The 26,081-nt window shown below is 46.4% G+C and overlaps 1 protein-coding gene across 12 annotated transcripts in view; it reads right to left on the reverse strand.

The window, feature by feature from the left end:
* Positions 1-25,841, reverse strand: part of fat1a (FAT atypical cadherin 1a) — a 56,370-nt gene extending 30,529 nt beyond the window's left edge. For 5 of the 12 annotated variants that reach the window (XR_003785014.3, XR_003785020.3, XR_008694094.1 and 2 more), the window contains exons 1-4: positions 25,508-25,841; positions 19,591-22,880; positions 10,437-10,751; positions 2,804-2,865 (exon numbers count right to left, since the gene is read on the reverse strand). Coding sequence is in view for 9 of the 12 variants with exons in the window: in XM_029142785.3 (XP_028998618.1) it covers positions 2,804-2,865; positions 10,437-10,751; positions 19,591-22,852 (3,639 nt within the window). In the remaining 3 variants the exon portion in view is untranslated. Of the gene's footprint in view, positions 1-2,803; positions 2,866-10,436; positions 10,752-19,590; positions 22,881-23,420; positions 23,942-24,268; positions 24,426-25,507 lie in introns of those variants that run through there. The other 7 variants (XM_029142623.3, XM_029142556.3, XM_029142366.3 and 4 more) reach the window with 3 other exon arrangements.
* Between the last annotated feature and the right edge of the window lie 240 nt (positions 25,842-26,081).

Consider the following 26,081-nt stretch of genomic DNA (forward strand, 5'->3'; position numbering starts at 1 on the left):
TCTTCCGTTGCTTTCATTCAAACCTAAACAGAGAAGTAAGAAAAAAAAATCACGTAATTCAAAATACTCTGGATAAAAAATTTGATTAATAACACAAAATTGCGGTGTCTAGTTTAGTGTAAGCAGCGCAGACACACTACAGGGGGCTCTGATTTTAGGCCTCTGGTTTGGCCTAATCATAACTTATGATTCATTGGATTTTATTTATAACTTCCTGCAGCACTAATCTAGTGATCAAAAATCAGCAGCCGTACATTTCACTCTAATATATTTAACAGTCAACAATCAATCACGCACCGATCGGTGCTGTTGTGTGTTATTCTTAAATAAATGACTTTGCGCTGCTAATACACCACCTCCAGGAGCAGCCAGCATAAAGGAAAGCGCCGCACAGCAGAACCAGTAATTTAACTTACAGGCTTTGTCGTCCGTCATTCCCGTAACGCTCAGGTATTTGCGGACAAGAAGAGAGATCGACTCAAACCAACACAGTTATCACAGAGTCCCAGAGAAACAGGCTCAGGGGTTGTGTGTCTGCGCGAGTGCAGAGACGCGTGCGTTTCTAGCTCCGAGCTGCAAACACTAAAGACGAGCAGAACAAATGTCACAGCCGCTTAAAACCATCTGGTAAGTGATTCACTGAAAACAGTCAGGAGTCCGAGGCCGGGCCAACGCCAGTTGGCGCCGTAGCTTCTATTACTAAAGTAATGTGCTTTTGTTTGTCTGCAGCTGTCAGTGCTATTAAAACGAGCGGAATTAATTAAATGGGATGACAAGACAGCAGAGTGTGAAAGTCTCTCTCAGGCAGGATATGCTGCTGCTGCTCTAAATTAAGGTTTCCATTATGATCTGAGCTTTTCAGCCTTCAATGTGGAGGCACTGCTTGAAATATAAAAACATAATAAAACAAGTAAAGCCTGTGAGGGTGTCCCGGTGAGACTATGCCATGATTAACAAGTGCCTGTGGAGCAAAGTGGGATAAATAGTCCACCTCCAAACTACACTACACCTGGTGGCATCTGATCCCAAGCAGATACGCTGAAGTGGCTGAACTGCCTCCTGCCAGGTGCATGCTGGGATCGGCTCCAAACAGCAGATGTGAACAGCTCTTTCACATCTTTCCCTTCACAATGTGTTCCCCACAGTCCCAGGCCCGAATGTCAGCATGTCCTGGCATGTCCCGCTCCTGCTATTTAGCCACCCACCCTCCCTCCCTTCCTCCCTCCTTCCTGGGACACCAGCCTGTCATCCAGCCGCTACCTCCGCTTTCCCCCGTTCCCCCGCTGCCTCCACGCCTTCAGCTCTCCCTCTGTTTTACCAACCCCCGTCCGTCTCATCATAAAAGCCGACGGCCCCCGCTGCCCTCTCCACCTCCTCGTGGCATTTGGTGCAAACAATGCTGACACAGCCCCCACCCTAATTGCTCCACATGTTCCACATGGCCCCACATGTTTTGTTTCTTCTCCTACGGCAAGCGAGCACAAAAAACTTTGCCAGGGCTTCAATTTGACGTGCTCCGCCAGCGCCCGGTCGCCACACAAAAGAATGTGCACACATGTATTCTCCCAGTCATAATTAACCCTCAATTAGATGCCCTGAGGATATGGTGGGAGTGGGGAGGCCGCTGTGCCGTGACGCTCTATGAGCCGCAGTCAACTGACCAACATGCAAAACCATCGGAATTTGGTGATTGTGCATCTGCCTTCATGTGTCTATTTGCCAACTTTGCGGCTTAAAAGTTCCTTATTCAAACCTTTCTGATTTGTTATTTGTCTGAAAAGCACATTACGGCATCTCATTGATCACCATGAGCTTTACAGAGAAAGCAGGAATATTAGCATGAGGAGAATAAGGGTGTTGAATTTGGCCTGACATTAAAGTGTAACACTCGTTGAGCCGGCTGTTTAATGTGGTTATTAAATAGCTGTCTGGAGGCATTTTGTCAAATATGACAAATGAACAACATTCATGAGCTCGGCTTAGCCGGAAATTAGCATTTTTTTTCTTCTTCCGACACAAAGACTTTGCACCCAGTCACTAGTTCCAACCCAGTAATTCAACAGGTTGCTGAGTGCGACATGGAGCAGCTCTGCGTTTGCACCGGAACCTTTTTCTGACCCTGAATTCCAACGGTCCCTAGACATTCAACACCAAGTTGTTATTTGTTTTCAATTTATTATCATGAAACGTCAAGGCGGTTCTTGCTTAGAGCAGTGCTATGTACAATCAAAGCAGTAGATACTGCTGCTCTGGCACCAGCACTAACCATCACCCAGTGATCACGGAGTTGTGTAGCGTCTAACAATAATTAAACGGCGTCCAATCTGCTCCCTGTCGGAGCCGGAAACGTAATTAAAACGCCTATTATCAACCACAGGCTGTGTGGTGAGCGAGGGAGGGCGGCGCCGGGAGAGAACAGAGCCGAGCTCAATTAAAACCCACAAGTTTAGACACCGGCCTGTCGGTTCGACGGCGGCTTCCTGTCCCGGCTTGCTCCGTCCACGAGACGGAACAGTGGGAAAGAACAAAGAACCAGTCACCGGGATCTCCCCCACGCCCCCCACCCCTCCCTCCTCCCCCCGTCTGGAAATCAGCCCGCGAAGGAGCCGCTCCGCGAGGACGCTCCCCTCGTGCGCAGGAGAAGATGTTGTTGGCAACGCGTGGCGCTCGGCCAAAGTCAGGCTCTCTTTTGGAGGTCGTGCTGTAGAGTTGTTACGGCGAGGCTCGTCTTCGCATAAACAGCAGCTTATAGTTTCTTTTCCCCCTTTTACAGTTGCTTAATCAGCCAAAATAAAGTTCCTACCTCAAGAATGTGCTCGTCTTGCTGCTCCCTGTCCAGCCTCCGTGAAGTAGTGGTGACCAAACCTTTGGGAAGCAAACACACATGATACAATGCATTATACAGATGCACAACAGTTTATACAAAGCAACCAGCAAATGCAACGCATCACACGTCATCAATATGTTCATATTTATGATCCCAAACTGTCAAATGTCAACATTAAAATGTTTTAGAGCCGAGTTGTTTCAAAAGGAAAGAAACAATATTAGATTAATACAACTCACAACCGAACCTCCCACTCGCAGTTGGGTGACATAAACTGAACCCTGCTGGTTATCTCATCCGTCAGCCATGAGCTCAGCCTGTGGAGGAGTGTGCTCCCGGTAGGTCCTGTCTGTTTGTGGTCCACCCAGTTGCCAGACAGCCCACCACACTGCCTTACATATGTGAAATATCACAAAGGTCTGCAAATTGTGCCCAAACCAGCGGCGCAGCTTTAACGCCCTGCTTTGACTTCTTCCACAAGCTGAATAAACAGACTTCGCCCGCAGTCCAAGCGGGGGAGAATGTGAGCTCCACTGTTTCAGGGGTCTTTTCAAACTTAGCCGTTCATTTTAAAAAGGTGGACTGATGCAGCGTGACATGAGACACTATCAACACTAGTAAAAACAAAATCAGTTTGATTTTTCGTTTCAATTTTCGTTCCAATCACAAACTGGGGAGAAGAGGGCGAAAGGATGTTCGTTAGGAGCAGAATTCTCCCTTTCACTCCGAATGTAATTGTAACTTTGCAGCGACGCTGAGTGCAGAGTAGACGGGCCAACTTCAACCGCACCAGCGCTGTCTGCTTGCCACACTGCGTCTGATTAGCATAAAGCAAAGGATTTCCGAAACCCAAACCCATCAATGGCTCATATGCCTGCAACGAGAATAGCAGGCCACAACTTACAGGTCCTGAAATAGCCGTCCCTCGGCTCTGCAACGGAGGCGCCTTCGCTCCCCCTTCCCTATCCTCGCCTCGCTAGGATTTATTTAATCTTCTGTGAGCTGCAGAGATAGAAGTCCGCTCATATTTGCTGAATAAAAAACACATTAAATATTTCCTATAGGTGCACCTCACGCTGTGTATGCCTAACGTGGCAGCCTGAACACCCATGTGCAATAAGATCAATTAGTGAAATGCGAATCACGCATCTCCCCAGTGAGGTTCAGTTCACCTCCACCACCTGCGGGAATGGCTCCTTACCGCCCAGTATGACGTGAGTCGAGGATCAGCGTGAGGCAGGAAGCTGTAGATTATTACCGTTGACACTAATGGGTCTGCTGTGCGACATCAAAACAGCGCGCTGGCTAATTATTCATCTGCTTTCACAGGACCGCAGCTGATGGATGATGATGTTTTTAGGCGCCCCTGTGTGTGGCATGAGGTAACTCTAAGAGAGTCTCAGAGCAGAACTCAGACGACCACGCCAGGTCCGGCTCGGATTAATGAGCTGCCCAATGAAAGCTCGGCCAGGTATCACTGTAGATGTGCTGCTTGTTCATATCAACGCTGACGTCACGGTATAATTAGTCAACATCATTGGCCTTTGTTTCTCTCAACGCTTGCTTGTTCAAAAGCTCCATATCTGGATAACATGATAACATGTTCACAAATGAACACAAATGAACACTGCTGCTATCTCAGCAAAAAGTGGAGAGTTGCACTCAAATTTCTTCAGATATTAAATTTCATTGTAGAGAAGGTGTTTGGGTGCTGCATTCAGGTGCAGCCGTGCCTTTGGCCACAGTGGAGCCCTGACCTTCTCACAACAATGCTGTTCTGACTACACATCTCAAATTCCCTGGTCATAAAATGAACAGCTGCCTTTTACCCACCAGTTAAACGCTCCTGTCTGCTTAAACCTCATGTGCCCCACCGTACTGTACTGTACTGCATTCATGACAATCCATCTGCAGATTATTTTCCTGTTGATAAACACACTAATTATTCCGGCTCTATAATACTCATCCCGAGCGGTTTTGGAGCATGGCTGCTCGGCAAATTGGCTTGAACCACGAGCTCCGTTTTAGTGCTCTCTCTCACATTTTTCGAGTTAATTTTAGAACTTTGATGGAGCGTGAAACCAGCATCCGCTTCAAGTTAGGAGACGTCGGAGAGTAAAAAATCCAACATCTAAAATGCGATACCTATGCATCTGCTGTGGAAACTAGCTAAAGCTATTTTGACACACGTGGAGTTGTGGATTAAACTGCTTTTGTTTGCTGCTGCTCCACTTTTTTGCGTGGCAGGCTGCCAGGCCTCTGACCACAGGACTTCACTATCCAAGCAGTGATATCACTATCAAAAAATAATTCACAACATCTCGTTTCCCTGAGAATCTAAACTTCAGGTTGTATGAATCTATTTTAAGTCATCCTGCAAAGCTACAAACTCCCAAACGGTCTTTTGATGCAGGACCTTCTTTTCAGTGCTCCAGTCAATAAAGGTGCCCAGTCGCTACCTACACGCTAAGAAACTATAAAACCATTGGTTGGTAAGTCAGAGCAAAGAAGTCTGCACTTCCAACCACAGGCTTTGTTACAGCACACACACACACACACACACACACACACACACACACACACACACACACACACACACACACACACACACACACACACACACAGCCATCCGCAGGCGTGGGCTGTGCTGGGCCGACAGTAATTATAGCCGTGCTGTTTTGAGAGGGGGAGAAAAACAACAGCAAAGCAGCAGTGGCACTCTCAACCATGGCCTTGAGTGCTGCAACCACTGCTCCAAAATGGAGGCCTGGAGGGAGTCAAGGAGCCCGGGACACTGCTGGGCTGCTTCATACCCGAGCATTGCTGCTGTGATTAGAAGTCTTCAGAGTGACACACATATTTAGGTGACACACGTTTAGCTGTGACCCCAGACAACTGGGAATGTGCTGGATGCCCACGGTGGCGGGGATTTGTGCCGCTTCACAACACTGTGAAAAAAGACCTGTTTTCAACTTCAGGACGCTGAGGAAGCATTGGAGCTCAGCGGGTCATTTAAAGGTCTGTGTAGTTAGGCAAATATCCGGTCCTGTTCCACAGAATGTGGCATATGCAGCGATGAGAGGCCATATAACACTTTCATACATGCCTGTGGTCGGGAAAATGAGTAAAAGGTGATGGGGCTGAGCATTGTTTACGTTGGGACTGAGATATCTCAGCACCTCGCAGCTGCTAGACCTATTTGTAATATGAAAACACAAGCACGTCATGGAAAACGCTGGCCTATGAGGGATTCAGGTCCCCGTGTGCATATGGAACACAGTTTGTGATAGTTACATGTGAAATTAGGAAGGTAATTATATATGTGTTAGGCATCATGTAAATAAGGCCCATGGCCTATTCACTCTTTCCATTTCTACTGCACCACAAACTGTTAGTGTGCACGTTGAGGCTTGGTGGTTAGGGTTAAAAAAACACTAGTACAGGATTCTTCATACATGTAGTAAATACACCTCTATCTTGAGTTACAGTTGTAACAGCATGTGCAAATAAACTAAGCTATTTAAAATGTGCCTAGTACGGTTCAATGATGAATCTACAGGGTAAAGCCTTTTTTTCTAGCTGCCATTAAACTGTGTGGCTTCACTTAAATCTCTGCTCTGCGGTGGTTACAGGTGAGTAAATGTTTACCCAGCTCTTTTCAAAGTTGGACAGATTGTTGCGAAAGGCGTCACCAACTATTTTGAGGGTAATCTCTTCTTTTGCAGCGCAATGTTCATACTTCGCATACCAGGATTTAATGAAAACTCAAACGCCAACAATGGCGAGATGCGGCAGGACGTTCCCTTCTCTGCTCTAAAAAAGGAAATGGACGGAACATTTTAAGGATTTGATGATCCCGGGTAGAATTTTTTGGACAGATACTGTGGTTAAATTCATTTCAACTAAACCTCCATGAATAAATGTTTTGAATAAAATCGGCTTTTGTTATCATTCTCATAATCACTTTTGAGAGCTGTGACAATAGTCTGGCCCCCAAACCACCGGAAATATCAGGAAGTCGTTGGAAGTATCCATTTCCTATCTCACTTCCCCTGATAGTTGTTGGGTCGTTGGTAAACTACTGATAACAACAATGTGTGTGTTTTCTCTCCCGAACAGAGAAGGCGTTGCTGAAAGATGATATGAGCGCCACAAAAAGTGAATGATTCACAGCTGCAAATCCCAGTGGCCGCTTTCCTTTACCTTCGCATTCAATCTGAGAGGTGGCAAATGGAAACCTTTCAAAAGTAGCCAAGCTTGGAGGCGCATTACGCAGCGCATTCCTTTTGAGGTGAAGACGAAGCTGCTCCACACACCGTAAGAATTCACTTGGGTGTAACTTTCATTATTTGGGTTTAACCACTGGAATGATAGACGCCATTAAAGGGCAAACACGATCAGGTATGGGCCGCCATATCCTGCTGAGGGCATGCGCTCGTCAGCTGTAAGTACACAGCGGTCTGGTGACGAATACAAATAAGCATCGTTATTATAGGGAGTTTTCAATAGGTTGCAGGCGCTCTAAGCTGAGAAGCTCAGAACAGTCCAACGTAGACTAGTAATAACTTGCTCTAAGAAGTCAGCAGACAACACCGAGGCATTTAGAGGAGCATAGAAATGTAGAATAGGTAAGAGAGGAAGTGGAGAAATCAGCTCTCGGCGAGATAAGATCGCTATCACGGCGATCGCTGCTCGCTCTGCTGGGCTACGATTGGGACAGCTTCCTGTCTGTGTGTGTGTTTTGCAGTTGCTGCGACTACGTATTCTACTCTGTTGCCCTTTGCCAACGCGTGCATGTCATGGCCGTTCAAAGTCTACGGCAAGAGGCGCCGGTGACTCACTGGGTAATCAGTTCCGTTCACGCTTACACAGAGAAGGTGGACAAGTCACGTCAGCGACCTCGGAGTGCTGGCGACTCCTCTGTTAAGGCAGAACGAGACTGGATGACTGGTGGGACGCTCGTTTTTGCTGCAGACCTTAATTATCTATACAACAAGTGTATCGGTCTCTTGTACGTGTTCTTATCCAGCTAAATCAAATCAAGGGGAGCCTAGAACGACTGTGGTCATGTCTGTGGGCGGATGCGATCTGCACCACCAGACAAATAAGCGTTGGCTCATCTTTTAAAATTCTTGGCCCCGGCAGCGTTGTTCAGACGTACCGATCCCATACTGATGCAGAAGCAGCCGGCTGCCGCCACTTCCACCCTGAAGCGCCTTCGCTCTTTCAGTCTCCTGAAAAGCAAGGCTACATCAAGCTGTTAAAGGTTCCGAGGCTTCACACGTCGGGACGGCTATGGTGTCTGATGGAGAGAGGAGTAGGCCTTGCGTTTTAATGACAAAAAAAATAAGTGAACAGCCCAAACAGCAGGACTAAATAAACAAGGTCTAAGGCTTTCATCCTGCACTTTACTGCGCCAATATGGGACAGAGAGGAAAACGGGCAACCGACACCACCCAAGGCGTCAGAGTGAAGCCTTCTTATGTATTTGACAGGCTGCTTGGAAAAACTGCACAAGGCTGTAGCTTATGATAGAAGGCGAGCTAGTTAGCTTGGATCATATGCCTATGAAGTTCCCAAACCCACACACAAAACACAGGCCTTAACGTCTTTTCCTTTTTCCCACCCCTTTGTAGAGCTTTGTAGATATGCCAAGACAGGGCCTATGCGCCCAGTGCAATTTTGGAACATGTAATTATAGAGGCTTGGATGTTGTAAATTTAAACATTTTCACAAACCTGTAATATGCGGTGAGAATGTCATATTGAGTTGATAACGAGGAGCAATATCAGGCTTGTTTTGATCTCGTCTAATGCCACACATGTAAATAAACGTCGGGCATCATTTCTAATTGCGCTCAAACCGGTGGATTCTTCAGCAGTCGCTCGCGGCCTGCTCCCTGTTTCCTCTCGTCCACCTCTCTGCGTCCACTCGCTGCCGCGAACATCAAAAACAAGCGACGAGGGGAGGAAAAAAATCAAAGCGACAGCAGCAGCGATTTAATGAAGTTTGCTTTGTCCAAACCACTCCTCGCCGAATGTGACGCGAGGGGCTCCGGTGTCCCACTGATTAAAGTTTGAACATGCTTTGATATACATGAACGAGGACAACTCATCTGACGGTCGCGAAAAGGAACCGTGTTAGAGATAGGAGGAAGTTCTGGACACTTAGGCTTCATAAACAGCCCATAATCAAGGGAGTCGGATATGTTTACTTCGTATGTGGGTTAAAAAAACTGAACTACTGAATAAGTAATGCACAGACCATTTAGTGACCTGGATCTCAGCCTGGATCAATAATTATTTTACAAGGAATTACTCAATATCGTCCGCAGCGGGGAACGAGATAAACATTCCACCTGAAGGGAAAATAAAATGCCAGAGAGTAATGTGCTGTCATTCACTTTATGATCAGCTGCTTCAGGGTAAACACCTGTTTCCAATGTGCTCCCGTCTCATTAAAGGTTAGTTATCCATAAAAAGGCGAAAGAAATCAAGACTCTATCCTGATTGCAAAGATTAAGGTCTGGCTCTGCTGTTCAAACAGCATTTTGTACAACTGCTCTGTCGCCAGATAAATATTCCATTTCCCACTACTTTGCTTTTTCACCATCTCAGACTCCTTATCCGTCTGTGTGGGCTGATCTTGTCACGTGTGCAGACAAAGCCGCAACCTTCCACATACCTCAGGTTTCCCCTTTACATTTATTTTTGCTTTCTTTCTCCTATCTACTCGGCTGGTGGTGGGGGGTTGGGGGGGAGGGGGGGGGGGGGGGGGCATGCTACATGATGAATCCTTATTTGGTCAGAAAATTCACATTGCCACTTCCAACAAAAATAACTGGGGTTTGTTGATGTGACTACCTTGGGAAACAGGACCACACACGTCAGCGAGGACAAACTGTAGCAACTGCTTCGCTACTCATTCCTCATTTCGGCCTAATGAGCGCCTGCATTCACAGCGACATGAGGCCTGTGTGTAAACTAGGTAAGTAGGAAAAACAAATGCAGTGCCCTGGAAGTTCCAAAGACACACACACACACAGGACAGATTATTGTGAGATATGCTGCTTGTTGACCTCACTGTAGTATTTAGTGAGCTCCAATGGGCTACAAATACACAAGTAAAATGACACCTAGATTCTGGGTCTAGATTTGTCTTCGTACAACTACACATAGTCAGCGTTAACGTTAAAGGACCCCAATGAAATATTAATCACCGCACCATTTTCCAGAGTAGCCTATGAAAACACACTTTAGAGCGTTAGAGTGGAAAAACCCCTGTAGGCCCAACCTGCTCCTGACCTGAGTTAAAACACTGTGTTCACACCGCTTTCTTTTTGCCGGACAGGAAGCGGGAACCTCACAGAAGCTCATAATCTGCCAGCCATTCAGCGGAGTGTGTCTTAAAGCTGGGCCCAGACTCCCAAAAGCATATATACACCAGTCTTTTTGACACATCTATGACCCAGTAGGTGATATCTGCTGATATCTTCTTCTCACTTAACTTAAACTTAACGTTTGCAGTAGAAGTTAAGTACAATATAAAATCACGACCAAGCGTAAGGATGCAATTTACAGTAACAAGAACTTTCCTACAGTACTCTTACCTGTCTTGCTGTTAATGGCAAAGAAACCCTGGGGATTGCCGCTGGTGATTCTGTAGGCGAGGTTCTCGCTGCCCTTGTCGTCCGGATCCACCGCGTTTATTTTGATGATTGACACATCTTTCGGGGAGTTCTCCATGACAGAGGGGTAGTAGACGGGCTCCGACGTCTGCGGGGCGTTGTCGTTGACATCCTGCACCTCGATGTAGACCTCCACGAAGGCCGAGAGCGGCACCACGCCGCGGTCCATGGCGTAGACCGTGAGCCAGTAGTGTGGCGTCGTCTCGTGATCCAGCAGCTCCTGGGTCCGAATAACACCTGAGGGATGGGGGAGACGTAAACACAGTCTTCAGTCTGCGCGTCAGCGAGCTGGTTTTCATGTGCAACACATGCCCTGCGTCTCACATCGCTGCCTGCACTCAGTGATCTCTGAAATCGATTTCTGGCTGTGAAGTGAACTGATGCTTGAACGCCGGCTGTCGTTACACAGGTGGGTCTAGAGGTCGGCCGAAGGTGCCTCGGCTGAAACACGTCAAGGTGGCGCCTTAACAACGAGCGGCCGGCGCTCTGTGGTTTCCATTCACTGGCAGGGAGTTTTTTTACAGCCGAGCGGGGGCTGGAGCTTTCAGCTGAGCAAACAAACGCGCTTTCAGACAGATGTATGTCGTATAAATTGACAACGGCTAAAAGGAAGAGTGGAGGATGGGAAGGTTCCTGCAGACTGGGACCTACAGACCATTCAGATGTGTCGTGCTGAGGAGGCTCCGACCCCCGTGAGTCAAACCAAACGTTCTGATGTGCCAACACTGGCTTAGACATTTAGACTGTGAATCTTACTGCCGATATGGTTAGAAAAGCAGCCGTGAATTGGCCTTAGTGCTTTTCATCCCCACCCTTATCCCACTTGCTGCACTCGCCAGGTGCTCAGTGCGAGCACTTGGACTGCAGAATAGGGATAATTGTGTGTTGTGCAAGGAAGAGGATGCTTTCAGAAATTAACACCTAATGTATGTACATGCACACAAATTTCTCCCCTCAGCCTGGGTTAAAATGATTTAACTAGGATAAATCACTGCTAATTGGAGTGAGGAGAGGTTGGTTGACCGGTTAAATGACTCTAAATGACCAATTTCTCTCTACGTTATCCTAAAAAAAAGCAAAAAACAAGTGTTTGTGTTTTTACTGTAGCAGCTGTTTATGTAAATACACCGTTGCTTTGATGACAGTATGTAGGTAGGCAGGTACATTACACAGCGGGTACCTTGACGGATTATTCATTTAAATCACGTTCCAGTGTGAAAATAAACAAGCTGATCGGTGCTTCGCAGACACACACAGCTCTTTGTGCGTCTGTTTCTTCTGCAGAGTTGAATGTGCAGTAGGAACATCGGGGACGCAACAAAAGGCGAAGTCCACAAAACAGCACACGAGCAGCAGAAGGACAGAGAATAACGCAGCAACACTGCAGTAGTTGACTTCCTCATAAGTTGGGTCTCGGCAGCGAAGGGCGAGGGAGACTCAGGGAGGCTTCATAATGACCTCCGTTTCATGTCAGAGTTATTTGCTGTGCCTGTATAACCTCGATAGCTGAAATAGAATAAGGCGATTTTACTCTTATCTGAAACTAATAAAAGCAAATGATGGCGGACACGTTAATGTCATTACCGGGTGTGGGTGTTGTGTACTTGGAGCTACGGCTAGTCCTGATAAGGAGCCTCCACTATAACATACAGAAAGACACATTTTGTGCTGCAGCCTTTACTGACTGGCTGTAACTTGATGAACTGTGAAGGAGTGTAAATGAGAGCAGCCAACGCTCTTGCCTTGAGTAAAAACGCAGAGATAACACTGCAAATGGCGTCTCGGATTTAACGCGGGAGGGGACTTGGGGAGGTGAAGCTCATTTGCTCCCGCGCCGTGCTTTACTTTGGGATCCCTGCGTTTTGAGCCCTCTTGTCATTAGTTATCGTTACAGCGCTCTCACCTTAGCTTCAGGCGTGTAATAAGAAGGGTGGCAGGAAAACGGGAGCACAGGTAGCTCCCCAGCGTTTCCTCCAGCCGAGAGCACGGCGGCAAAAATAGCACAGGCCAGTGCATGGAGAACGCAAATTAGATGAGTCTGTATAATTAAACTAATGATAAGGAACGAGCAACCAAGCATTTAGACGCAAAGTAAGATCGACAGCATGATCAGCATACACTCTATGTATATATATTAACAACAAATGGATTATGTGAGGATGATATGCAAAAAAGGTATTAATTGTAAACTCTTAACTATTATGGGATTCAGGCATTCATAGAGAGAGAATTAGTGGAACAGTGCTTGCAGAACTTTATAAAAGTGCAGCTGCAAGTCGAATATTTACTTAAATGTTCAAACGTCCACAGGATCCAAGACCAAACTTGACCTTAACGCACTGAAAATGAAGAGGTAATGCGCAATGGCCCCTGGGTGAATAGTTATAACAAAGAATTCAGCAGCCACACCCATTGCTTATAGCTAGTGTGCTCAGTAAGGCAAAGCAAAACCTGCCCTACGGCCACGGGGAAGGAAAAACGAGCAGCGGCCTCTGCTTTCCGCCTTTCTCCTCTCCTTTCCTTTTCCCTCTGGCTTTGTTCTTCAAAGTCACTTGAGCACAGTGGCAGCGTGGTGGAATCCACGGACAACCGACAGCGTTTGAACCACAGACGAGCAGGTATTTTACCTAAACATGCACTTAAATCAACAGCCGGCCTTGATGCATCGCACGTTCGTTTCATAAAACCACTTTTAAGCCGGATGAAAGCTGCACGTCGACAACAACATATAGCTCTGATGTAGTTCAGGCTGCATATAAACAAACACGGCTGACAACATTCTGCTTGTCTCAGGCCGGTTTTCACATTGGTGAGCGGACTCTGCAAGCCTGCAGTTAACCATTGACTCAGAGCTGTGATTGTGTTGTGGAGCCAGTTCAACATAATGCACGAGCCTTGTTCATTGTGCAGCTGAAGAGTTGGGAGCTTTGAACTACCTGTGTTAAATCTGCTCACCCCTACCCCACATTCCTCTAGTTCATATGCTTACATAAACTTTCCCAGTGCCCCCCACCTCCCCACCCCCCTCTTTCCACAGCCCTGGCAAAATGCTTCAAATTCCACTAGCACGTTGTAGAGCCTAGTGTAGCAGAAGGAGTCCTAAACTAAGCTTTGTGTTACCCAGCAACTTAATATCACATCATCCCCAAGTTCCCAGACATCTGTTGCCAAGATCCAGCCTTCAGCGCCATTAAGCCTGCTGGTATAAATGTCCCAAAGCTTGGAAAAATGAAGATGTTAAATATAGTCTAGAATAGAAGCACATTTTTTTGAGGTTGTATATGAAAAGCGCAGCCTGAAGTTTCAACTCTGTGGAATAAAACGAGACAAAAACTTTTGAGCCTCTTTCAATTATAACTAAACTATAAAATTAGAGGTTAACAGGCATAAAAAGGTTGTTAAATTGAAAATAATGAGCAGTGGTTATGAACTGAATTTCTAAATCTAGCAGTTTGTTTTATTACATGTCTGTTATATATGTTTAAAATGTGCTCAATCCAGATCTAATGGGCAGTTCTAAAAGGGCATAAGGTCACAGATACATGGGTACAGTTCATTAACATGTCAACATTATCGTCCTATTCGATAAGCAAACACTTACAATCTACTTCATGCACCACTGTGCACAATGTACAGCGATGTCAGACCAGGCAGGAAAAAGGCTGTCAACATCTGGCTTAAGGGAAAACGGTCCTTAAGACAAGCGCAATTATTTCAGCAGCCTGACGACTGTGAAACTTCATGCCGCGGGTGTCGGCGTAATCCCGCTCTTTGTTTGTGTTTTAGTGGGATAAGAATCAAGTTACTCATCCACTGCTGATAAAGACTTCAGAGTTGTTCTGCTGTAATGAGAAACTAACACCCAAAGAAAATATAAAAATAAATTATTTATGCATTGGCTGCGAGGGAACATTGGATCCAGACTTTAAACATGTCTGTGATGCACGACTGAATGGGCTTTGCTTCTTTCGACTGCCTATTTATACGAGTTGAAACAGCTTTCGGGCCGTGGCTGATGATACAAAGCTTCCATTGTTGCTGGGAGTAGTGTTCCTAGAACAGGCTTCAGCAGAATACTCCATGATTCAATGTCATCATATTATCAAGGAGCTTTTGCTCTACATCTACTACTCTAAGCTCCAACTGTCCCAAGAAGCTCTCATTCCTGCCTGTCTCAGCCATAGCAGTTGGCAAAGCTGCATCTTCATTTGTTCCTACGAATACCTGCCTCTAGATGCTCGGAAAACCTACACATGCTGGCCATAATGTGAGGAGGCATTCACACCTCCCCCTCTAAATACCAGGACACCATTCTCATCCACAGCTGAACAAGCGTCAGTACCTCAATCATATGACCAGACTTAAAAGAAAACACATCCATCGGGTTATTTTAAATGACACAACAGATACAAAAGCAAAGGACAAACTATGGGATTCAGGCCATCAATCCACCCCAGCTTCGTCCTCACAAAGATCTGTGGGTTTAAATAGGAGCTGTGTAGAGTTTTCAAATAATAATACCATTGAATTCATAGTTTTATTAAACCAACAGCTATGTTGTCCTGAACTTGATGCGTTCATGAACTGCAGGTCATCTGTTGTTTGTAGGTCATCTGTGTTTCAAAGGCACGCAGAGGAAGCTCATAGGTCAGTCAAGCTGTGAACGCTTACCCACCTCCAACTTCTACACAACGCAAGAAATGCGAGATATAAATAACAGAAACACCCATAAATAAAAACTGTGAAGTCTGTGAGGAATATGCTGCTGTCTGAACATATGGAGCCTGGAAACATATGCTGGAGTGTTCAGCGGTAGTTTGATCTGTCTACCTCCATCCAGTTTGCAGAGTGAAGCTAGTCTACGTGGTCATTAAACAGAAGTGCACAGGAAATGTGGCTGTTTTCATTATTAAACCTTTGCTTAGCTCAACTTAGCATAAGAGTGAAAACTGGGTGATACCTCTGACCTGGTTCTGTCCAGCTTTAAGTGGTTTGAAGTAAAAACTCCGGATTTAGCTTGTTGTGTTGTTCTCCTCCATCACTAGATTATATTAAAATATATAGGCATTAAAGTCATAATTCCAGTAATTCCAGTATAAACTGACGTTTATACTGGAAGGAAATAAATAAGTAAAATATGGAACATGAGTTACGATAACTCAGTAAAAAACCTACCACACACTCTGACTTTTGGCATAAATACTTCAAACTGTACATTTTGGCGTTGGGCAAAATAGCCATAAAATATTTGTTGGTAGCAGTCAAATATATTTTAGTGCACACACTTGACTGCACACGGGTGTTTTCATGGTCAAAGCCATCAGTTGTCAAGCATCGGCAAGCGTGAAATTGACTCTAAACGCTCAAAATATTCACTGAAATTTGAATAAAAGGATAAAAGCATGTCCGTGTCTTATATCTCTGCCATCATTCAGCAGAGAGGGCCCCTAGTGAGGACGCTCAGATGTGTCCAAAATATAACTGCTGACTGCTGAACGCCAGTCGGGAAGGTTCAGTAATGACTGTCAATAGAAGACGAACCCGTGGACTGTGGACTGTGCTCAGAGACGGGAGCGGTTCAAACGTAAAGGCACAAAGGCAGGTCCCACAAGAATGGGCACACAATCGGGCACGTCCCCTGCACAAGGCAGCCCTAAGTTTCTTTAAAAAGACTTAATGGACTGAGAGAACAACATACTTTTAACGAGGGAAAGTGTGTTTTTCATTTAGCAACCTACAATCAACTTCGTCCCGCTGTACATTCCTGCTCACGTCTCCACAGTAACAGCACTCAAGCAAAAACTATTTAGGCCCATGTGCCACTTCGCAGCCCCACTTCTACCTCAGACCTATAGACACTTCAGGGACAGAGCGCAACAGCTCTCAGCTTAGACCGACTTCAACCCGTCGCTAACAAATGCAGGCCAACGTCCTATCGTCACTGTTCAAACCCAGTTTCCTGTAAGAGCAGGAAAAAAAGTGCCAATTTCTGTGCAAACAGAAAACACGCTAACAGGACGTGTCATTATGCATCAAGCTGTTTCGTTTGCTTTCACAAAGAACGCATTCACAGGGCAGGCTGTGAAGCAGGACAGCTTCAAGTGAAAGGGCAATGCATATATTATCCAACAAGAAAGGGCAATGCATACATTACACAATCCGACTCTGCCTCTAATCTAGGTCGCAGACTCTGGATCTGGACACCTTTAAAGCATGCTTTTACTTTGAGCCATTTGTGTTTTGTGTTCAGCTCCAGACCATAAACTCAGGTAATCGAGTAAATCGTGGGCCGATGCATCTAGACGTAAATGGATGCACTGTACATGTACATATAGCAGATAAATAGAGTAGAATGACATATGGGCATGTAACAAAGCGTAATGGCTGTGGCTTAAGGCGACCTTCACTCTCTTTGTTCCGAGTCAAGCAGTGGCCATCATGCGTCCTCAACCCATACTGTCACTCTTCTAGGCCTAATATTAGAGCTATAATAGAGTGTGGTTCCATAATTCCAGACTCTTGAGCAGCACCACTTTATAAAACTGAGGCCTTCACTGTCCTCAATCCTTCAACTCAAAGCCAAAGGAATTCTTTTACCGTTACTTTGCCTAATCCTTCGGCACGAGGTGAAGTCGTGGAAAGCTTTATTTAAAAGTGATGAAAAAGTCCTCCTGCAGCAGCAGCAGCTGTAGGAGGCCTGTGCCTTTAAACCTCTCATATTCCAGCGGTCGTCTACCTGAGCTATTGGGATTTCAGTCAAGGCAGAGAGAGGAAGTGATAAAACAGTTACTCATCGGCAATAAAGACACCGCTCGCCTGTGTGTCTGCTGACTGTTGCCTGGCGTTAAGGTGCGTCAGACTTAGACTGATCGTGAGCCAGGTGAACTTTAAGGAGTGGAGACTCCATCAATACTTGATAACACGTCAGTTTCAACCAGCTGTAGAAACATTAACTGGTGATCACAAGTGTTTGACAGCGTCCTGATGTTGGTGTTGCCCTTTATATATGAAGGCCGCCACCAAACATGACTCAAATCCACATCGTCTGTATCTCCACTGAGGAGTTATAATCCCTTCAACTTTCTTCACTAGTGACCTACATACAGAACGCAGTGATTATTTCCAGCCATTCTGTCAGATGATGTCTTGAGACGCATCCAGTCCAGCAGTGGTTCCATGTTTTTAAATCATGTTCAAGAATATCTGAGGGGGAAATGGCTTTAAAAAGTAATAGTAATTACATCAACAACTTGACAGAAAAGTCATCGCTTCATGCGTTGTGTAAAAGTCTGCCATATATGACACACAACTATATGTTTAATGAACAAACTGCTAAAGCTCAAAGTTCACTAATACTGTCATGGTTACTCTGCTTCCTGTTGTCTGTGTAGTTAATTATCCCAAGGTTCAATTTGACTCTGTCGTCTTGGTTCTTATCTGTCAAACAAATCTCCGGACTGTTTTGTGATTAAAGAAAGCATAAGGTAAATTGGGTCCACATCATGGGAAAGGGCCCAGAAAGGAGACTTGATAAAAGCACGTTAAAATGAAGATGGCATGAAGCCTGTGACCACAGCGCTTTTAATAACGCAGGGAATGTCTGTGCAAACAGTTGCCATGGACTCGTGGAGCAGTCACAGAGGACAGAAAAGAAGCCATATCTGGACATGAAATAGTTGCTTCAGCTTCAGACTGACGTCAATTAGGACGGAACGGCACCAAATAAACAATACTCATATCTTGTTTGTTCCTTAGGCAAGTTGGAATGGCCCAGTTCTAAAGAAACGTCTTTGTTCGTTGCTCAGATTTGTCAGATACACCTACTGTGAGAGTCTAGCATCACCCACCACACAGTGAGACACTTGCCACTGCTTCAACCGCAGAGAAGTTTTGTTGTTATTGCAATATGTGGACGCCACAATGAGAACAAGCGCTGAAACGACACCGATCTGTGTGGCGCTGATGGAATAAACAAACACTACACGACAGATAATGGCTGGGCTCCTTTTAACAAGTGTTACAGGATTACAAGCTCGAACAGGAAAAAAAAAACAGAAGGTGTGCAGTTCTTGGCATCTTTCCTCCCACCACTTTTTCATTTGATTCCCAAAGTGAAACACTTTTAAAAAAGCTCACGACATGCAGCTGCAGCACTGACTACACGGTGGAGTGTGCTGCGGCGCTTGTGTTTAACTTTTACAATCATGATACGGTGGTTGAACGCACCACACCCTTCATCTAGTGAAATCACAGGAGGGGCAATGCACCTTGACTGTACTTAGTTGTCTACTGACCTCAGATGTAATCCATAATAACAGGACCAAGCCCAGGGCAATCCTATCATTGCACCTCCTGATAATCACTTAATATAGGCCTGTGGGATTAAGAAGATCAGACCAGGCTCCATGGATCTGTACACTACACGAAACATAGATGCCAGTCGCTGGATAATACTGTAGTTTATCACTATTCCGCTTAAACTTTGAGTATATTTCCTTTGAAAATAGTGTTTAGAAAGTAGTTCTCAAAATATAACATTTCTTATATATATATCATTATTCTGAAAAAAAAACTTGACATTTAATACAGGTCCAAAACATCCAAATCAGGTGATTGCTGGATTTTTTGGGGAGGAACTCCTGGAATTCCAGACTGCTTATCCTGAGCTAACTGAGTCAGCTGTTACATTCATTCTGGGCAGCTGAGCAAGTATTAACATAATTTCTGCAGCATAATAAAAAAAATCCATTTCTTGCCACCAGTGCAATACTGGAAATGTGCTGTTTCAAAAGCTATTACAATGTTGCTAGAATATTTTATTACAATGAAAGCACAACTGAAATCAGAATATCTTAGTAACACAGTGACTGGGGAATGTCCAAACAGGTTTCAAAGACATCTGTTCCTGCCTTAAGAATAAAAATGCCTGGAATCAGGAACCTCACCCGTCTGATGGAAAACTCAGCTCACTGTTCCACTGACACAGACATACTGCATGAAACTCCTCAAGGAAACTATCTGACTGTGATACACATCAACACATTACTCTACATGAATACTGAGACAAGAGACTCACCCGTTTCCTCATCAATGGTGAAGACCCCCAGACCAGATCCATCTCGTATAGAGTATCTTATTTCTCCATCTCTTCCTTTGTCTTCATCCTCTGCTGTTACAGTCATTACTGAAGTCCCAATAAGTGCGTCCTCTTTTATAAATCCCTTTTCCACAAACGATCGGAATAGAGGCCTATACAGATTCTCATTCACATCCACCACATCCACCTCAATGAAGCAGGTCGATGACAGCGATATGGGCTTCCCTTTGTCCTTAGCCTTGGCCGTCAGGTTGTATACCTGCCTTGTCTCATAATCTAGGTTTTGCACAATTCGTACGGCACCACTTAGTTTGTCCACCTCGAAATTCCCGTCTCCGTTGTCGATGAGACTGTATCGTACCTGACTGGACGGTCCAACGTCAGGGTCGTGAGCCTCCAGCCACATGATTACAGTACCGATTGGGAGGTCTTCCCTCACCTTGACATGGTAATTGGGTGGGACAAATTTGGGTGGATTATCATTCACATCTTCCAGCGTGATCTTAAGTGGCACCGTGGACACGAGCTGAGGCTCATTTACTGCCTGGTCGTGTGCCGCAATCTTCAAGACATAAACTGGATGCAGTTCACGATCCAGTGACTTTGTCACCGTCACCACTCCACTCTCCTCGTTGATCGCGAAGTGATCTGTGCCGCCCAGAATCGAATATTTTACCAATCCATTCTCTCCTTGATCCTTGTCAGTTGCATCTACCTGGATGATGTCTGTGCCAACAGGTGTGCTCTCACTTATTTCAACTGAATAAGAACTCTGCAAAAATGTTGGGCTATTATCGTTGGCGTCTAGGATCTTAACATCCAGGAGGCGTGACGAGGATTTCTGTGGTATGCCAAGGTCATAAACCGTAATGTTGAGGGTGTAATGATCTGTTGTTTCCTTGTCAAGAGGAGAATAAACCAAGAGCCAGCCAGTCTCCATGTCTACAATAAATCGGCTTTCAGTATCTCCTCCTGAAACAACATACACAACCTTCCCATTGAAACCACTGTCTGAGTCTGTGGCGCTTAAGTGAACGATCCGAGCACCAACCGGAAGATCCTCTTTGACTTCAATAACACTCGGGAATGAGTCCACAAACTGGGGCGCGTATCGGTTGACTGAGTGTATGTCCATGAAGTTGTCATACGGCTCAGTTTGCGTGTGCACTTTGCTGCCCTGAAGTAGCTTTTCCGCCAACATGGAGGCAACCCCGGTCTCCACACACTTTAACTGGACGGGCTTTCGTGCAGTGATGACAGTGATGTTCATGAACATCGGCTGAGTTTCATGTTCACCGTCGGTGGCGATGATTTGTAAACTATGGAAGGAGACTTTGGCTGCTTCGCCCTCACTCAGCGTGTGTTTCAGGGACAGCACACCGGAGTTGGGGTTCATTTCGAACAGGTCAAGATCGTTGCCGGCTTTGATGATGTACCGCACAAGCTGCAGTTCGTCAGCATCTATGGCAGAAACTGTTGTTATCTGCTCTCCCACTCCATGATCCCTTGGCACAGTCACTTCACAGTCCACATTCTCGAACAAGGGCTTATTATCATTCAGGTTGTTTAATGTTACAATGACTGATGATTCCACCTCCCGCCGGAAAGGGGATCCCCAATCTGATGCCCTGACTTTCAGATGGTAAATTCTTGGCATAAGTTCATAATCTAGATCCTCAGAGGTAGTGATGATGCCAGAGAAATAGTCAATGACAAACGGCTGGGGGCTTTGATTGGTTATGCTGTAGGTCACATAGCCATTCTCACCTTTGTCCAGATCAGTGGCTTGAACTGTGACCACGCTGGTCCCCACAGGTACATTCTCATCTACACTAGCCCTATAGGACGTCTGCTGGAATTCTGGCGCGTTGTTGTTCACATCAATCACGTCGACGATTACTTTTGTTGCCGCTTTTTTGTCATTGGTGATCACCTCTAGCTCAAACTGGGAGGCAAAATCAGCACTGATTGGTCCAGCGGTGCTGATCAAACCCGTGTCGGGATTGATCGTAAATCTGTTCTTGTCAGATTTGTGTTTAAAAGCATATTTTATCTGTGGATACTTTGGCACAGCTGTTACCATAGTGACAGGAGTATGAAGAGGGGCGAATTCACTCAGATTGACTCTGTAAACGGCCTGTTCAAAGACAGGAGGGCCCACTTTGAACTGGGCTGATGTGACATGTACCAATTTAGCAGAAGAAAATTGAGGGGGGTTGCCTTTGTCCTTTGCCTGTAATGTGAGGTTGTATCCAAAAGGCTGGCCCTCCCAGTCTACATCTTTCACTGCTTTGATTTTATATTCCTTGCTGCCAGGGCTGGTTCTCACAGACTTGAACTGTTGAAGAGGGTCACCAGCCACAATACTCAGTGATGCTATCTCCCCATTTGGTCCCTGGTCATTGTCCTCCACCGTCACAATAGCATAGGTGGGGTCATGGTCTGCATCCGAGGGGGCCAAAGTCACCGCGGTGATTACAGGCGCATGCTCGTTGGCCTGCTCTACCCTCACTGTGAGCTTGGCCATGCTACTGAAGCCGCTGCTGCCGTACAGCTTCATGCCTCTGTCCACCGCCAGGATCTCCAGTTCGTACAGCTTTGTCTCCGAGTAGTCCAGCTTGCCCGTCAGCGTCACGACGCCGCTTGTTGGATGCACTGCGAACATGTCCGTCCACTCCCTGAAACTATAGTAGTATTCTCCATTCGTACCGATGTCGGCATCGGTGGCGGTGACCTTCGCCACGCTCGTGCGTACCGCCGTGTTCTCCGGCAGAGAGATGCTATAAGATGTTGGTGAGAAAAGGGGCCTCAGATCATTGGTGTCCAGGACCTGCACCTTCACTCGGGTGCGGGACTCTAAATTGCTGATCCTCTCCGTGGCTTTTACAGTCAGCATGTAGTGGTCTTTAACCTCCCGGTTGAGAATGGCTGTGCTGCCTCCTTTGGTCCTTATTCGCAAAAAACTGAAATCTCCCAGCAGGTAGTCCTCAGCTTTGAATAAGTTCTCATTATCTCCAGAAATGATTTTGTACCTTATCTCCCAGCTTGGGTCTGTGATATAGATCCCCATCTTGGTGTGACTCTCTAAGTAAGTCTTAGCAGCAGAGTTCTCGTATATGGTGGCATTGTAAACAGAGTGGGTAAACTGCAAGGAGGCGGCCCTCGTCATCCTTTGGTTTCCTGCACAGCCACAGACGAGCTGCAGGAGCAGCACGAGCAGCGAAACCAAGTGCTTCCCCATTATCGTACCGAGATCTTCACAAAACCACCTGGAAAGACACAAGAGGACGACGGTTACTAGTGTTACGCTGCTCTGTGAAGCAAAAGCACATAGATCGGACTCCGGCAGCTAATTACAGCTAATAAACAAACAACCACACGAAATCATCATTTGCTACTATCAGTCCGTGTGTGGGCAACTTGGCAACGAGGCTGTGAACTGGGTTTTCTTCAGCGTGCGATTTCGCAGACGCCTTCAAATGGCTGAGCTGATAAATGACTAAATAGGTTCCATGTGGAAATAAGATGAAGCGCAGCAGCCCGTCAGGTGACGAGATCTAAGCACAACACCAGATGCCAACTATGAGCTTTTGATAACGGCGGAACCACATTTATCGGAACATCAGCTTGATGAGCTGAGAAAAAAAAAAACTGAGACAGGATGAAAACATGTCAATGTTTAATTTGCTTGATGATACAAAATGTGAGCGTGCGCTTCCAGCAAAGCGTTGACAGTCAATGAAGACTGAACAATCCATCAGATTTACACAACTATTATTGTTTAATGAAATAACTTGCAATAACCTCACTTTTCTTGTGCCGGTCTTACAATCAGGGGCTTCTCTTTGCCATCACGGTGTAATCCGCTGGGGAAATGGCTCAGAAACTGCTTCCAAATGGCAGTCGCATTCGTTTTACTGCCGCTTTACAACGTCTCCGACTCAGAGTCCACACAAAGACAAATAAAGGCAAATGCTGCAATGTCCGCGCAGGAGAGTCGGATAAAAAACAGGATTTACTTTGGCGTGTCACAAACGCACGAGGAGGTTATAAATGTTTTATGCCGGGTTAATTAGTAACACCGCGCTCCTAAATATGAAACGATCACCTGCAGCTACAAAAGAACCATCTGCTCGTGGCCCATTGTAAAACAAATCCAACTAAACCCCGAGTTTGTAGCTCGTTTTTACGCACACATCCGAAACGACGCGTTCGGTAAAGCGGACCTTTCCGCGATCTCAACCAAGCGAGGCGTTTTCCCAACGACGAAAAGTTGCATTTTCCAGGAAAATAACTTCGCTGCCTTCACACCGCTTCGCCTCACTCCCCCATCCCCCAACGAGCCGAGCCGAGCCGAGCCGTTCACTTCACGTGCGCTCGGGACAAATCTGCTTGGGGGGAAAAAATCCCCCACTTGCACATTTGCTTCACAATAAAAAACAGCCCCAAAACAAACGATAAACGCTCGAATCGCAGTTTCTCGACATCGGCGACACTCGACGCTGAGGCCAAACTTCTGCGAAGCGTCCGAGTGACGAGGCAGCGGTTGGGCTCGCGCCGCACAATGGCTCCAACTTTTCACATCTTCCAGAGATGCCGCCGAGTCGCAAGTTCACGCGCAACAACACCGACGAACTCCACACAACAGTCCACGTACCTCGTCCGCCGCGGATCTCATAGATTCGGAGGTTTTGCGTGTGGTCCAGCTGTCTGCATGGTCATACGTGGCCGCCTCAGCTCTCCGCTACTCCATCTACCAGCGGCGCAGGCGGCTCCTCTCTCTCCACACTCGCTCTTTCCCTCTCTCGCGCGCACTGGATGCGTATCTCTCCGCGCTGCGCACGTCCGGATCTACTTACCGGCTGCCAACGGCGTGAAAGCTTTCCGCTCCGAAACGAGGACCAAAGAGGCCACGTTGGAAATGTACTAAAAAATTAATCTGAATGTAATAACCACGTTTTAGCGTGTAGGTGAAGGTGACTCAATCTTTTATGGGCTTTATTCCAGCGGCACTGGTACTTTTCATGCATCCACGTGTGCTGATCATTACCTGCATCGTATTCATTATAAGAGACTCTCTCTGTTTGACTCCTCGAAACACTCAGCAATAAAGTCCACCTGAGCGGAAGGCACGTGACACATCCTGACAAAGGGCAAAATCTTGTCCGCTGCAAATGGGACTAGCCATAATCCAATATCCACCTCTTTAGCTGCAGCCCAAACCACTTATGTGCCGTGACGAGGTTATTTTGATTGTGGGGGGAGAAACGCGAGTTGAGCCTGACCTCCATCTGGAGCTGGAAAAAGAACGAGGGATTCACACCACAATTCCTCCGTCAGCGTAAAGAGGTGAAATAACTCTTTCTTTGCGAATGAAATGGTGATTATAATAGTTCTGCTGTATTTTTGCACACTTTAACGCCGGGGTTGTAATAATAGTAATTGCCGGTGTTTGTTTTTGCAGCCTGAGTTATGCTGGGAGTCCGCCAGTCCCCCCGTGTTCTCTTTACAGCAGGAAGACTGATGGTTGAAGTGCATTCGCCTTGAAGGCGCTGAGACCCCCCCCCCCCACACACACACACAGTCCCCCCGCTGCACCACCTTCCCTGTAGGGGCACCGAGGAGTGTGCCTGCGATGCGATTGATGGCGCTGTCTCACTGCTCTTGCACGGACCGCGGCGACCCGGCTGGCGCGCGTGCAGCCCGGCGGCTCGAGAACCGGCGCCGCTCGAGTCCGCGTCAATGTGCGCGCGTATTTGTTTGGCCGTTTGGCACAAGTCGGAGTGAAATACTCACTTTTCCCGACCCTGCTCTAAAAGACGCACCGCGTCGAGCGCAAAGTTTCAACAATCGATTCACTCCTAAAGTGTTGAATGCTTTACTCAAATCTACTCACCAGACCGGCCGATGAGCCGGCTGCCGCTGCAAACTCCCGTCACATTAACCCCGCCAGCTTTGGGTGAATGTTTCTGAGCGCATCTCCCTCTCGTGTGAACTCCTTCACGTCAATGTTCCTCCTCAGCGTTTCGTTTCTCAACCCTCCGCTCCGATCCGCTCCCTCACAATACGCGCACGCGGCGACTCGGCAGCGCTGCAGGTTGTCGCTCGCGTTTGTCCGCTCCTCCACGGCGGTGCGGGCGGAATCGCATGCTGTCGGTGCCTTCAGGTGGTATCGGAAATGCTGCCACTTGAATATGAGTGCGCAAAATGACGAAAATAATGAGACAGAAGGTCGTGATTTGCTTTGCCTCCTACTCCCCTTCGGAAAAGTGACACTGCTACTGAGAGGGCGGAGTGAAAGGTCTTCATGCCAACAACTGATGTTTCTATATAAGTCATATATAATATATTTTGCTACAGGTGTTTAATAAATGATTTTTTGCACCAAAGGATTTTGAAAGTTGTTTGAAAAAAAAAATCAGAGCGTCAGATCTTCACCTTCAGCCGGAGAAACGACCGTCATTGCTTTC

Source organism: Betta splendens, chromosome 1 (genome assembly GCF_900634795.4).
Source record: "Betta splendens chromosome 1, fBetSpl5.4, whole genome shotgun sequence".
NCBI classification, from domain to species: domain Eukaryota; kingdom Metazoa; phylum Chordata; class Actinopteri; order Anabantiformes; family Osphronemidae; genus Betta; species Betta splendens.